At 38.1% G+C, this 15,785-nt stretch overlaps 2 protein-coding genes across 2 annotated transcripts; both read left to right on the forward strand.

Annotated features, from left to right (window-relative positions):
- The first annotated feature begins 775 nt into the window (after window positions 1–775).
- On the forward strand, window positions 776–3,961 carry LOC113023389 (N-acetylaspartate synthetase-like). The gene is given in 5 exon segments (XM_026169395.1): window positions 776–787; window positions 946–1,138; window positions 1,461–1,625; window positions 3,563–3,933; window positions 3,935–3,961. Coding segments are annotated over 5 exon segments (768 nt in total).
- Window positions 3,962–6,675: 2,714 nt separating this feature from the next.
- On the forward strand, window positions 6,676–10,955 carry LOC113023205 (C-type lectin domain family 4 member M-like). The gene is made up of 7 exons (XM_026169230.1): window positions 6,676–6,739; window positions 6,920–7,048; window positions 7,685–7,783; window positions 7,887–8,681; window positions 8,768–8,910; window positions 10,037–10,146; window positions 10,250–10,955. The coding sequence occupies exons 2-7, from the start codon at window positions 6,952–6,954 to the stop codon at window positions 10,386–10,388; spliced, it is 1,383 nt and encodes a 460-aa protein (XP_026025015.1). The 5' UTR covers window positions 6,676–6,739; window positions 6,920–6,951; the 3' UTR covers window positions 10,389–10,955.
- The last annotated feature ends 4,830 nt before the right edge of the window (window positions 10,956–15,785 follow it).

Genomic DNA, 15,785 nt, shown 5'->3' on the forward strand with positions numbered 1-15,785 from the left:
TATTTTACAGTGAGCTCACCTAGTAGCTATCCAGGTTGAGTGGGTGCAGTATTTTTCTTACTGCTGTGGTACACAGTGTTGCAAAGTGATGACCAAGTCATTTAAAGGCACCTGAAGTGAGACTTCAGCAGTCAAACAAACATTTTCATGACATTGTCATGTACAGGTGCTGTGGCAGGCAGGAAGACGGCCCAAACACAAAGGGTTAAACTGAAGGAGGCAGCTTTACTGCACTTTAGCAAGATTACTAAATACAAAAGTTAGAAACAAGAAACCAGGACCACACAAAACACAACAATGTGGGATGATGTGACAATGGCAAAGGAAAACACAGGGCTTAAATACAGAAAGCATAACAAGGGAATTAGACACAGGAGGGAAACACAGCTTCGACTAATCTGACAAAATGAGACCGGGAGGAAGCAAAAGGGAATACACTAAACACAGGACGCGGGACTGTCAAAGGAAAACAGGAAACACACAGATATGGAGACGAGGAGAAGGACATGCAAGCTTAATGCTTCAAACAGACATGGGGACATAACTGACTGGGGAAAGTGTTTTGGGAAGTTTTGTTTGCCAAATTTTAACATTAAAACAAAATGTGTTTGATGAGACAAAAACAAATTCCTCAGCATTTGAAAAAATGCATTCAAAGAACTAAAAACCATAAAAAAACAAAAGCAATGTGAGTTTAAAAAATATGATAAAAAAATAAAGAGAGTGGTCAAGTTAAAAGAAGTCACGAATAAATAAACATTGTGTGCAGTATGAAATGTCTGTGAAGGTTCTCAGTCATTCAGGTCATCGTGGTCTAAGGAGCTCACATGAGAAAACACTGTTGCTGAAAGGTCTTCCTGTTGGCCCTCAGCTTCTTATTTTACACACTCAGATTCTCTGCTGGTGTCATCAAGTGTGATATGGAGAAAAAAACACTAAAAAAAGTGTTACAAAAAACAAAGCAATGGACTGAAAGAGCAAAATGAATACATTCCATTAGTATGCAAATTTGAACCAGATGACAATCTAGTAGTGCAGCAAATTTTTTATGAAGGGCTGATGGAGATGGTGCCAGACACTGCCTTCAGAGGATTAAGACATCACCCTGAGAGTCTCTGGCTTTATGCTGCTATGACAGGTAAGATCACCCATCTAATGTCTGAAACAAACAATCTTTTAAGGTAAATTGTTCTCTATTTTTCTGTTTTTGTAATTTGAACATTGTGTAAGATTCTAATTCCAGATATACCAAGAACCTCCGTGCCTGAACAAAGACCAACCACCTGTTCTGTAAAAGCTACTTGTCTGCTACTAAAACCTTTTGTTCTTTTAGTTCTACTAGACTCAGTTTTAATGTCCGAATGTCTGAATGAATTGAAATTTGTGCTTTTTGTGTTGTTCTTTATGAACTTTATAATTTATTTACATTTAAGCATCACGGGATATCTTTCCCCTGGCAGTTATATCTCTTGTCATCACCAAATGTTGGTGGGTGATAGGAGTCCTCCCAGCAAGTGTGATGTGTTTGCGCTACTTCTGCAGCAGACGTGTCATCCATGGTTACCTCAGGCGAGCTATGAACACAGACATGGGGAACATTGAGAAGTTCTACATGAAGCCACAAGGTACATAACATTTACGCGGAAACCAGAAACTGCCAGGTTCTGTTTTGCCATAATACAAAAGACTTTTCGCAGTTTCTGTTTGTAATGCATGGTCCCTTGCTTGAAGTGGTTTGAAACACACATTTAGAAATATTACAGATACAATTTTGGTGTTACTTACATCCACATAGTTGACCTCCTGTCCCGGAAAACACAATATCAAAGCTGTTGCTCATCATTTCCTTTTATCAGTGGTGCCATGTTTTTTTTTCTTTTTTTCTTTTTCTGACTGTTCTGCATTGCAAAACTTTGATGTCAAACTCATGACTGCAGAGTCATCAGCTTGTAAAATTTTCAGATTCAAATAGTGCTGAAGGGTTACTCTGTTCATTCAAATGAGCCACAAAAGGCTATTGCCCAAATGTCTTTACTGAATGCGGTAAGTGAAAACCACAAACCACTGTCTATGGCAACTTTCAACATCACTTTTCTTTCAAAATGAACATTACTTATTAGGAAGAATGCTTAGATTGTGCAAGCAGTTCATTTTACTTGGATCAGTGGTTCCCAACCATTTTTTTACTAGTCCCCCCTTTGTTTTACAAGAAAATCTTCGCCCCCCCCCCCCCCCCTCCAAGGCACAGTACAAACACATCCTCCAACCACATACACCCATATTTTAATGTCAAACTCCACTGCAGTTTATTTCCCACCTCAAACTTTTTGTAAACAATTACACAAATAAAGGTAAACTGCAATAATTTACAGGTAGCAATAAAATAAACTATTAACTCTTTTACACTATGTCTACACCTACGCAAGTATTTCTTTTTTTGAAAATGCAGATTATTTTATGCGTTCGTGCCTTTTGTCCACATGGAAATGGCGTTTCAGATCACTGAAAACAGAGATTTTTAAAAACTGTCAGGGTGGAGATTTTCAAAAAGTCAGTTTTTACGTTTATGTGTGGATGAGGAAAAAGTTGATTTAGTCACGGAATGTCAAAGGTGTGCACCTTTTTTGACTTCATGCTGTGCACCACGTTATTGTTTATGTGAGGTGAATTTCTACAATGGCAGATATAGACAAAATACTGTTGCTGTTAATCTTACTAGCTGCAGTTTTTTACACGCTTACATATACCCACGCAGTTATTGTTCCTCCATTTAGAAAGACAGATGTGTCAGAGTTAAGTTCGGACGTGGCTTCTACATTCAACACAGACACTCTCACAAACATATCCTGACGCCAACATCATCATCGGTTTTGAAAAAATGTAATTTTTTAAAATTACATTTATGTGATGTACGTGTGGACGTAGCCTTCAAGAACAGAAAAACAAACCATCTTTATGTTGTAATTATTTTACATGTCGACTCAGGGGAAACAAACTCTGCTGGGGATACCTACTTTGCACCACCATTGTGCAGGTGAAGCCAAAGGCAAGATATGCTTCATCATATTTTCTAGTATTTGGCTCAGAATGAAGTTGGTTTGGAAGCATATTTGGTGATCCTTCATCATCTGTTTTTTGTTTGTATGGGACCGCCGTCAAAACCATGTCCATTATGCTAGCAGTGTTCAAATGTTCTTTTTTTTTTTTATTCATATCTTAGAAACCTTGAAACCTTAGCGATGGCAGTGCAATCAGGTTCTGAAGTATTACAACCAGTTTGTCTGGTACTGCATTCTCTGCTCCATTTTAATGTTCACTTTAAATTTCAGGATGTTGCTTTGCACTGCACTGAGTTGCTCCTGTGTAATTGGCTGATTATGATATTTGTGTTAATATGCAGTTGAACAAGTGCACCTAATGTATACACAACTATTTTTCTCTTAACTTCTGAGAGAGCCCTTTTAACCTTCATGTGGTCAGCATTCAATATTATGCCAAAATTTTGTTTTTTCCAATATTTGAAGCAATAGGCTGAGTTCTGTTTATTGTCTGCTTGCCCCAGGCTCCTGTTTTTCGGTAGCAGTGCTAGAAGGCAAAGTGGTGGGCACTGTAGCAGCAGTTGGCCAGTAAAATGAATCAGGAGGTTCTGTTGTCCTGCAGAGAATGTCTGTTGACCAAAGATATCGGAAATGTGGGGTTGGTGTTGTGCTGGTAAGGAAAGTTCTGGAGTTTGCTGCTCATTATGGATATTCTTCAGTTATCCTTGGGACCACAGCATATGCACCGGCAGCACACCGCCTTTACCAGCGCCTGGGTTTCTGCTGTGTGGGGGTCACCAACGGGTATGCCACACCAGGAGGACGATAGTCTTTACTTGAACAAATTTTCTACAGAGTACTCCACCATCACTATAGAATTGATGTGCAAAACATCTCTCTCAAATGGACACCAACTACAGTGAATGCGCAGGTGACTAAAAATGAAGGGAATTTTTGAGACTGATAGGTCTGTTAACTTGCATAGTCACCATATTTGCCGGCTTTCCTTTCTGCCTTAAAATAGGCTAAACTTTAATAATATAGTAAATCTTTTCTGGTCTTATTGACGAAGGTAAAGTGCAAACATTCACACAGCAAACTACTGAACACAGTTTTTCCTCCCACACACATACTTGACTAATTTGTCTACAGCAGCTGTGTTGTTTTTAGTCTATATTTAATCTCTACATATTTTTTTTCTAATATTATAGTTTTACTTTGGAAATTCAGCTGCTCTGCTGCCAGTGAACTTATTCATAGTTGTGACTGGTCAGGCGCTGGCAATGCCACCCCTTTCATGTGAATATGCTTGTAGCTAGCTTGGAAAAATGCTGGGCTTTATTAATGAGTTGATGACCAGCTTCATCTTACCACTTAGCCTGATTGATAACAGAACAATACCCCGAGTATTGTAAAGTAATTTTGTAGTACAGGGCCCAAAAAGTAAAAGTAAAAAGAGATAAAAAGAAAATTAATTTCCAAAAAAAAAAAGAGAAATAATGAAGAAAAATCCATAAAGACAAAATGAGACAGAATGAACACAGACAGGAAAACTAAAGATATAACCGAAATAAAAAAACTTAACACAAAAAACTCAAAGTTATAAAAGAATAACAATGACCACCGGAACCAAAATTCAACATAATAAGAACCCAAAACTCAGAAACATAAACAAACCTGAGACTGTAACAGACACACTTTTATCAGAGAGCCGTTCTCATTTCACTTCATTTTTATGGTTCTCCTTTTGTTGCTTTTCTCTCTACTTTCTACTTCATGTGTTAAACTGTGTTATTTTTTTAACTGTACTGGATCTTGTGATGGACCAATTTGTGCCTTGTTGTAAAGAACTCAGTAAAAATTATTATTATTATTGTCATAGTGTTTACTGACTTAGTACTATATGGCTGCTGTTACCTCCCCATGTTTTTGTTGTTGCTTATTTGTCTGTTGTCAGGGTAACACCAAAAAACAGCTTTCCTGAAACTGAAAGGTCTTATTGTCATGAAGAAAAAAAAGAACCTATTATAATCTGGTGCAGACCGAATGACAGTATGCTTGTTATTTTAATTTTAAAATAATTTCAGTTATATGAGCAACTTGAGAACTGATTTTCCAGCCATCTGCTTGGCTGCCAGGCAGTTGAGAAGGCACTGAGGTTAAAGGACAGAGTTTAGGGGTGTGTAATAATGTGAGTGTTTGATGGAATCCAAATGAGCTTTTTGTTTATTTGATACTGGCTACTGGATAACAAGTAAACATAGTTTGATGTGTATCTGGCTATAGTTATTTATTGGTTTGAAATTCATTATATTTTATTTGTACATTTATCACAATATGTGTGTAAATGTAACGGTACCGCAGCACTCCAATTCAAACCACACTCTTTGTGCATACTCTGTGGGTTGGCCATGTTCTATTATACTCTGTGGCTATTTTTGACATTGTATTTGATTTATAACATCTGCTTGGATGAGATAATAAAAGGGTGTATCTGTCAAACCCACACTTTCTGCACTCTTTCTGCTTTTCTCACTTTTTTTTTTTTATCACTTCACTTGCTCGGCAGAAACTCGTTGCAGGGTCCACCTAAAAGCAAAGGCTGTAGTATCACTTCTTCATGAACAGTCAAAGATGGAAACAATAGTTAGAGAACCACTGAGCATAAAATGATTAAAATCAGTAATTTTATTTTGAAAGATGTATAATTTTTGGCTTCACATTGTATTGCAAATCGAGCTGACCTAAGAAAAGGATAAACAGTAATCATACACAACACAGCTTTTCAGCAGTAGGTATTATTCATAGCATCACACAGGTATCTAACAGTTAATCTGTTATCGCAGTAAAATGCAGCTCTATGGCATTTTCCTTTCTTCTCTTGACAATTTTATATTACAACTCAGTATTCAGCACACAGTATGGTGGTAAAATAGCCCTGCTGCTTTAGAGCAACATGGTTCTGGGTTTGAACCTCATAGTTATGTGGAGCCTATGTGTTCTATCTGCCTTCCTTTCATATGTCAAAATACACACATTTTGGACCTCGTCTCTCAACCTGCAACTTGTGGGATCACCTCCAGTGGCCCCACAACCCCACATAGAAAAGTGGTTAAGAGAATGAATCGACAATGTAGAAGTTGGCACGTATTTAGCCTACTTATTTTTTTTTTCTACAAAGAGATCTTATTATAAAACTTGAACAACATATCTGACTTAGACTTTTGCATAATATCTTCACATTGAAACTTCAATCTCAGCATTTTTAAGTTTTTGTGAAATCTACGGTTCCGCATATCTATTCATAAGAGCAGGCGGTTCATGTTGCGAAATTCCTACTCAGACAGCCAGGATCAAAACTTTTCTATGGTGGAAAATATTTGGAGAGTTTATTGGTGGGTATTAAATCAGAAACACTATAATATTAAGTTTATCATAATTGCCTTGTGTTCTGTGCAATGCACTGTTAAAATTCATCACATATGTTTAGATTATCTTTTGATTTCCCATCATTTCTAGCTGACTCACTCAGGAAAGAGGTATGCTCTTGCTCCACCTCCTAAAATACCCCCAAAGTTTGCCCTATAAGCAAAAAAAAAAAAAGGAAGTAGATTAGATTTTAAACTCTTCAAACTGAAAAAGCTCATCATTCTATTTCCAGCTCGTCCATTGATTTTGTTTTGTTTGATCTGCAAGGGGAGGTAAGGATTATTTCAATTATATTTTGCATTCATTAAAGTTTAGGCATATATATATTTGATTATCTATCATTAACCTTATATTATTTTAAAAGCAATCAACACCTCAGTGTAAATAGTTTGAAAGGGAGGGGATTTATTATAGTGAAAACTATTTCACATAAAACATTTTTGATTTCACAGATTGGACTCCAGCTTTTAAGGCAGATGCAAGGATGAGTGTCGAGTACCATGCATCCACACATGGCATTGATGACACTAAAATTGCCTACAAGCAGATTTTTGAAGAAGGCAGCAAATTTCACTCTACAGGTAATGAACCTTGATTTTAAATTTCCTGTCTTTTTTTTTTTTTTAAAGGAAATCACAAATACATAACATTGCTCTGCTCTCAACTTTTATGCTTGGCTCCGATGGAAAATTTTAATCTACATGGAGCAATTGGGAAATGGTAACCTTCCTGTGGCTGAAGGTGTGCTTTTTTTTGGTAACGATAGTGCTAAGCAGTAGTTTTATAGAAAAATCAACCATTTGGCTAGTACCTGCACAACATCACCATGCAGTCTCATCTCTTTATTATTTGCACAAGGAACTGGTGGAACCAAAATGCACCTAGATGAATATTTAACTTAAATATGTCCTTTTATCAAAATAACAGCATTCATGTGAATATATTGTATTTAAAGTCAAACAGAACACTTTTGAGGCTGCAGCGAACATAATATTATTTATTCCATTAACAGTCATTGTATAAAGCACATATGGTTGAAGTTGCTTTATTAAAAATATTTGAATTAGGTACATTTTGAAAGAGGAATTAACCATGTTTATGCAAGATGAATGTTTTTTAAAGTGTAATTTTGCAATACCACCCTCTAAAACCACAACTTCCTTAACATGCTTCACCAACTTATAGTTTCTCCTTCTCCTTTGCCATCCGTCATTCAGTTTATATAGTAAGAACCAGTCCTTTCAAGCTTGCCACAGTGTGCCTGGGGTTGCTGTGTTTACTCCTTTTGGCTGGTGTCATAGGTCAAAGCATCCACTGTGAGTCTACCTTTTTGTTCTGTCTGTTAAGTATTAACATTTCCTTATATCAAGGTGAAATAAATTGATTGTCCTCACCTCTGTCATGACTCCTCTCCAACAGATCAAAATGTGGAACGAGACTATCAGAATAGCTCAAAAGCCATGACTATGCAGAATCAGGACCTGCAGCAAAACATAAAAGCTGTGCAAAAAGAGAAACAGGATACGATGATACGCTATGATCGCTTACAGGAAAATTACAACTCCTTATCTACAAGCAGAGAACGGTTGCAGACCAATTACAATTTACTGATGGAGGAAAAACAGCAGCTTACACAAAGCCAAGCCCAGTTAAAGGACAGTAACGCTGCTTTGAACCAAAATTTTGAAAAGCTAGAAACTCTTAAAAACCAGCTGCAGTTGAACAATGATGCCTTGACTACAGGCAAAGACTTGCTACAAAAACAATATGATTCAGTCCTCAAGCAAAGAAATGACTTGCAGACCAGTTTTAACTCTGTGACCAAAGAGAGGAACAACTTACAGAACAAATTCAACAATGTAACCGGATCAAGAGAGCAGCTGCTGAATCGTTACAACGACTTGATTAAGACAGTGGAAAATCTGCAAGATAACTACAACTTCTCTACAACTGAGAAGGACAAGTTAGCAAAAGGTCACCAAAATCTGACTGTACAACTTGAGCATCTTCAGTCTACCTACAATGTAATCAAAAAAGCAGAAAATGTCCTGCGGGCTAATTATGACTCATTGGTTAAGGAAAAAAACGCTCTTCAAAGCAATTTTCAGAATGTAACATCAGAAAGAGACCTGCTGAAGGTGAATAATGAAAACCTGACTGCTGAGAGAGTAAAGCTGTTGGAGGAAATTAACAGACTGAATGCAACAATGCAAGGTAAGCAAAAAGAAAACAGCTATCAAACATCTCTTTACTTTTGCTCCAGTGTTTGGTTATTGATCAACAAAAAATGTAAATTACAGAGAAGAAATGCCCCACTGGCTGGAAGAAGTTTGAGTACAGCTGCTACTTCACATCAGTTAGCAAAAAAACGTGGGAAAGGAGCAGAACTGACTGCCAGAACAGAGGAGCAGACCTGGCAATAATAAAAAGCAAAGAAGAAATGGTTTGTTTACATTTGTCTTCTCTCCATATATAGTATTTGAGGTAATTTTCTTTTCTTAAAGTTGAACTCATTTTTTTCCTCCCCATTTTCACCAGTACATCAACTGACAATGCATGCTATGAATTTCAACTCCTGAAAGTTTTTTTATTAAGTCATTTTTTTATTTTCATAAAACTAACACAATAACATAATCATAATGACATAAATGACATACTCGTAAAAATGTTACCTTAAAAAACAGAAAGCTTTGCTAATACAGATATTATAACAATATTCAAAGTCTACTAGCTCACTCTTTCATCACCAATGCTTATTAGTTTTTTCTCTCCTATGTATTACCAACAGGTCACTAACTTTGAAGATGTTATTATCCATTCTTCGTATAAAACTACTGATTGGTGCTGTCTGATCTGCAATCTTCCCATTTATGGAACCAGCTTCCAGTTTTGATTCAGGAGACAGACACTATCTCTACTTTTAAGATTAGCCTTAAAACTTTCCTTTTTGCTAAAGCATATAGTTAGTGCTGGATCAGGTGACCCTGAATCCTCCCTATGCTGCAATAGGTGTAGGCTGCTGGGGGATTCCCATTATGCATTGAGTATTTCTTCTTCAATTCAGTTCAATTCAAAATGCATTTGTATAGCAGATTTAAAAACAACAGAGTTGACCAAAGTGCTTCACAATCGGTTAAGAACAAGAGAAAACAATAGGGAGACAAATATAGATAAATTAGAAACAAATACAGATAATCTTCAGTTACCTTTCTCACTCACTATGTGTTAATATACCTCTCTGCACTGAATCATACTTGTTATTAATGTCTGGCTCTCTTCAACGGCATGTCTTTTATCCCATCTTCCTTCCCTCACCCCAACCGGTCATGGCAGAAAGCTGCCCCTCCCTGTTAAAAGGGAGCTTTTCCTTCCCAATGTTGCCGGGGTGCTGGGTCATAGGGGGTCATATGATTGTTTGGTTTTTCTCTGTATGTATTATTGTAGGGTATACCTTACAATATAAAGCACCTTGTTTGTTTTGATTTGGTGCTGTATAAATAAAATTGAATTAAATTGATCCTTTTGTATGACAAACATTTTCTGTAACTTGCATGTCTCGTTCTTAATAGACCTTCATCAATGGCTTGTATAGCAGTGACAAAGAAGTCTGGATCGGACTGACTGATGAAGGAGTAGAGGGGCAGTGGAAATGGGTGGATGGAACTCCAGTGACCTTAACGTAGGAAATTTAATATATATCTTTTGTTTTTTGTTTTTTTTGTAAAGTTCTGCTTATCCAAGGACATTTTTATTCTGACTTTGATATTTCCCATCTCTTGTAGGTTTTGGGGTAAAGGCCAGCCCAACAGCTATGATGGGAGAAACCAAGACTGTGTGGAGTTTTGGCACCGCGCATCAGGCGTCGGTGATTGGAATGATGAGAACTGTAATATTGAACAAAACTGGATCTGTGAGATGTAGTTTTCCAGAACTTTGGAATGCGTTAGGTGATACTGTCTGTTACCAATGAACATCATGTAATGTAAGCATAGAAACACATTAAGGATTATAATAGTATGTTTTACAACTCACCAATTTATCCAAATGTTATTTGCTGGAGCAAATACAGATTGATGTAGCTTGTTGAATGAGTGACCCAAAAGTAACTCCAAAAATATCTGCGTATACTGTTTATCATCTTATTCCTGACTCTGATGGTGACACAGTATCTGTCACTTGCCAACAGATATTTTTGAAGGTACAATTAATTTGACACATGTAACTTACCCATATGCCAGTTTGCATGAAATTAATTTACTATCATGACCATTTAGTACAATGATTAACGAAAGCCTTTACAAAGCCTTGTACTGTTATAATCAGTTATGTTATTATCACTTAATTATGCTGTACTTGCTTATCAGTGATTTTTTGTAACTAGGAAAATGGTACCAAATTAAATGCTGTGTAATTATGGATATATTAATTAACCACCATTCAGTTCTTCACTCTCATTATTACAATAAAATAAAAGAAATAAAATTTTTATCTTGCTCTTTCATTTAGATATTAATCCAAGCAAATTAAATAACACAGCCTGCACTACTTTTTACAGAAATTATATTCAAAGACTTGTTATGACCTTGTAGTTTTTGACATGTGTTTTTACATACAACTGCCTGTTTCATATGTTACACTGTGTTTAAGCAAGAGTATAGTCAAGGGTGACATGTGCTGAAACCTCTGTGCTCACAGTGGTTTCCTGTTTCACCAATGTAGTGGAATTGACAGAATCAAAGCTATAAACATTAGGGTAGGATAACAGTCAGTTTCAGGAATGAATGTGTTAAAGTAGGGAAAAAAGGGAAGCAGTGGTGTGACAGCTCAGACTATTTCAGTGTTTAACAATAACAGTCCACTAGAGGGAGGTACAACCAACACATTCCCGTCAGCTTTGTCTGCATTATATTTTTCATTCTGAAAACTTTTAGTAGAATTTTGCAACCATATTAGCCCATGTTGGTTCAAGTACCTTCTCCCTCTTTTTTTCCCATGTCAACAGTCCTTTCTGGCACTAGTGAATGCTAATACATGTGCTCCACAAAGTTTTTGTTCTTTGAGCCCATCAGAGGATACGCTTCTACATCACTAAGAAATAAAATGTTGTTACAAGAGGATGGGTCTGTTACATTTCTGCCTGAATTTCTTCTACCATTTGGCCTTGCAGTCCCACACAAGAGATCCTACTCATTTCTCTCCAGGCTACTCCAGGCAGGAGTTTGCTCTCAGGTTCTATATAGTGTAGATATAGCTTATCTTTACTCTTTACTTTTTAAAAGTGATTTAATGGTTTATCCACCTATCCGTTCACTTCTGCTTATCTTTATCAGGATCAGTTTACTTGTCACAGAGTGCTACACACCTAGTTTTCTGGAACTCTTAAAGGAGCATTTTAAAGTTTGACCAAATAAATTCTCAACCTGCTGCTTTGATTTGGTGTATTTTGAATCTGCTAGTTTTACAGCTGAGTTCAGTTACAGTCTCTGTAAATGTTCAGTTCAATTTAGGCCAAATCACAACGACAGTTGCCTCAAAGGACATTACACTGCAAGGTAAATACCCAACAATATCCTGGAGAAAACCCCAACAATCACACTTAAACTCACACTTACACAGCCTCACCAACATAACTGTTGCTTTTCCCACTATCTTGTTAGTTGGCATTTATTCACAGGTGTTTTTACATCCTACATGTGGCTGTGCTCCTCAACAGTTGAGCTCCATCTGTTCTGTGACTAAATTTCTGACAATTATTCTGGGGTTGACAGGCAGGCTGTCTGTGTAACAGCATATCTATCTATACATGTCGTGCTATAGACATTTGTTAAAATACCAAAAAATTGGAGAGTGTAGTTATAATTTTAACAATGTAAATTTATATAAAATTGTGACATGTGCATGACTTCTTTGGTTGTTATTTTCCTAAAAAGTGTTCTCTTGACATATCCCATGTTGGTCCGGATGCTTGTCCAACATGGGTTTGAAGGACCCCATTAGGATTTTCTGTTATGCACAGTGAAAGTGTGAGAGACACACACAGTCTCTCTATGTGTGTCTGTTTCATCCATCTGTCTGTCTATCTCTACTTCTCCACCTACTCGTACAAGTAGGTGGTGAGTTCTTAGTTTGGCCATGCTGCTGTGTGGGAGCAGCTCTGTGTAGACTGACACCAACCCTCCCAGAGCTCCAATACAAAGTCTCCACCTCACATTCATTTACTGCACTTGTTTACAATATCAAACACATAATATCATTGGTATTCTGGGTTATAACCTCTGTAATACACCCGGAAAGCCTCATTGCAATATCTTTTAAGTGTAAGTACCTGTCATGTTTGTATATAAACCTGGAAATAATCAAACAGTTTGAGGATTTAGACACATTTTCAAATGTAGAATAAAGGAGATATGCAGTGTTTCACATCCAGCAAACTATAGGTTTGATTTACTTGACTTCTGTTCCTTTAGTAAAACTCAGGTGATACTCAGGTAGATTTGATCATAATATCTGAAGCTTGTCCAAATAAAAGATCTTGCAGCCAGCTATTACAAATACATCTGCCCTTCAAGTTTCCAGAACACTGATTACTATGAAACACTGGGACAGTGGGAAACACTGACACTGAGTTAAAGTGTCAAACTCAAAATGCTATACAAAGACAAGAGGCTCTTTCACAGTGTCAAGTCATGGCTATGCTAAAGGTTACTAACAAGGCTGCACATGGACCTCTAAACAATCTGTGGAAACTGAATTAGGGTGCACATAAAGCACAGTCAGACTGACCAAAAGTGACCACGCATTCAGAAGAGCAACACATCATGCTTTGCTTACTGAGCTAAAAGCAACATCAGTCACAATATAGCTCTGTGGAGTGTGCATTAATGGACCCATAATGCAGGAGGCAGGAAAATTCAAACAAAATGTAAGGTTTTTAATAGGGAATAAGAGCGATAGGGTGATCGTGGCTCAAGAGTTGGCAGTTCGTCTTGTTGAAGGTTGCCGGTTCGAGCCCCGGCTCCGACAGTCTCGGTCGTTGTGTCCCTGGGCGAGACACTTCACCTGTTGGTGATGGTCAGAGGGCCCGGTGGCGCCAGTGTCCGTCAGCCTCGCCTCTGTCAGTGCGCCCCAGGGTGGCTGTGGATACAATGTAGCTTGCCATCACCAGTGTGTGTGTGAATGCGTGGATGACTGAATGTGTAAAGTGCTTTGGGGTCCTTAGGGACCAAGTAAAGTGCTATACAAATACAGGCCGTTTACCATTTAAGAGCTGGAATAATAGCTCGAACCCCAGACCACCTGTTTTGAATGTCAACACCCCTGTGAATAGTCTTTATCAGTTATTATCAGTCTTATGCATATGAACATGTGTGGGACTGATTATAAGTTCATCGTTAGTGGATGGTCATGATTTAATTTAATCCCAGTGTTTCCTACCCTTTTAAAAGGACATGATGGGAGGCTAAGCAGAATGTTCACACAACTAAGGAATAACATAGCTGCCATCACACAAGCTTCTGGTGATCTCAGTCATGATGGGATAGCATACGTTATCAGGTTCTACAAAAAACAGAGTCCTTACATCTGCAGTGCTGTTATTAAATAGGGGACAAAATGGGACAACAGAGAATGAGACATTCATAAATTCATATACAAGTTTTGAGAAATGAAACTTTTCACTAAAATTGTTAAGAGTGTACTATTAATTGTGATTAAGTGCTTCACACATATTGCATAACACAAGTATATTCATCACTCGCGAACGACAGACGGATTGGGGCTGCAGCTGCAGTAATGCGGACGCTGCACCGGTCCGTCGTGGTGAAGAGGGAGCTGAGTGTAAAAGCGAAGCTCTCAATTTACCGGTCGATCTACGTCCCTACCCTCACCTATGGCCACGAGCTGTGGGTAGTGACCGAAAGAACAAGATCGCGGATACAAGCGGCAGAAATGAGCTTCCTCCGAAGGGTGGCTGGCCTCTCCCTTAGAGATAGGGTGAGAAGTTCGGCCATCCGGGAGGGGCTCAGAGTAGAGCAGCTGCTGCTCCACATCGAAAGGAGCCAGCTGAGGTGGTTCGGGCATCTGACAAGGATGCCCCCTGGGCGCCTCCTGGGTGAGGTGTTCCAGGCATGTCCCACCGGGAGGAGGCCCCGGGGCAGACCCAGGACACGCTGGAGAGATTATATCTCTCGGCTGGCCTGGGAACGCCTTGGTATTCCCCCGGATAAGCTGGAGGAGGTGGCTGGGGAGAGGGAGGTCTGGGCCTCTTTGCTTAGGCTGCTGCCCCCGCGACCCGGCTCCGGATAAAGCGGATGAAGATGGATGGATGGATGGATGGAAGTATATTCATTAGTGGTCTCAGATAATAAAATTGATGTTTAAATATGCGTACATTAAAGAAAAGCGCTATACAAATACAGGCCATTTACCATTTTACCATTTACATTAATTAAATAAAAAAGGCGCAAAGCACTTGGTTAGCACTATTGCCTCACAGCAAGATTGTTCTGAGTTCAATTCCACCATCAGGCCGGGGTCTTTCTGTCTCTGTGGACTTTGCATTTTCCCCCTGTGTTTGTGTGGGTTCTCTCTGGGTACTCCAACGAAGTTTCGATGTTTCGAAACGCTGCTCTACAGCGCTGTTCAAAACACCCAGGTCACGTGACCATGATTAAACAAGGTTTTGTTGTGACTCCTGCAGTTTCAGCAGGTGGCGTATCTGCTGCTTCTAGTTATTGCCAGGTGCAATGATTCACATTTATTTATTTATTTTTTTATCAGCGAGAGTGATTTGGATGGGTAACTACTGAATGAATGTTTTCGATACTACTATATCTATTCATTACATATGCATGTGCAAAAGAAAAGAATGCCCTCGCTCTCATTATTATTTTCACTGTGGATTATGAAGAATAATATCCAATTATTATATATGATAATACATTATAAGATATTATATTATTACTATCCAATTATTTAAACGCTGAAATCAAAAGTGTAATTAAATGAATATCATATATAGATATATAAATAATATGTAAATATAGTATTCGAATGATTGAATGACTGTCACATAGATGAAAGAAACAGAGATTGGTGGGTGAGCTTCATTCACTCATATCAGGAGAGAGAGAGAGCGGCATGCTGTGCTGTAGATTAAAATATCTCAATAAAAAGCTCCTCTCTGCATTCAATGAGAAAATATAACGGGAGGAGTTTTTAGCTCTGACTCCTTCTGGTCTCTAGTTTTTTCTGCTTTCAACAAAAAACTGTTATATGACGTCATTCTCACTATAACCTGTTACTCACATTAGGTGATTC

Source organism: Astatotilapia calliptera, chromosome 6 (assembly GCF_900246225.1).
Source record: "Astatotilapia calliptera chromosome 6, fAstCal1.2, whole genome shotgun sequence".
Classification (NCBI taxonomy): Eukaryota; Metazoa; Chordata; class Actinopteri; order Cichliformes; family Cichlidae; genus Astatotilapia; species Astatotilapia calliptera.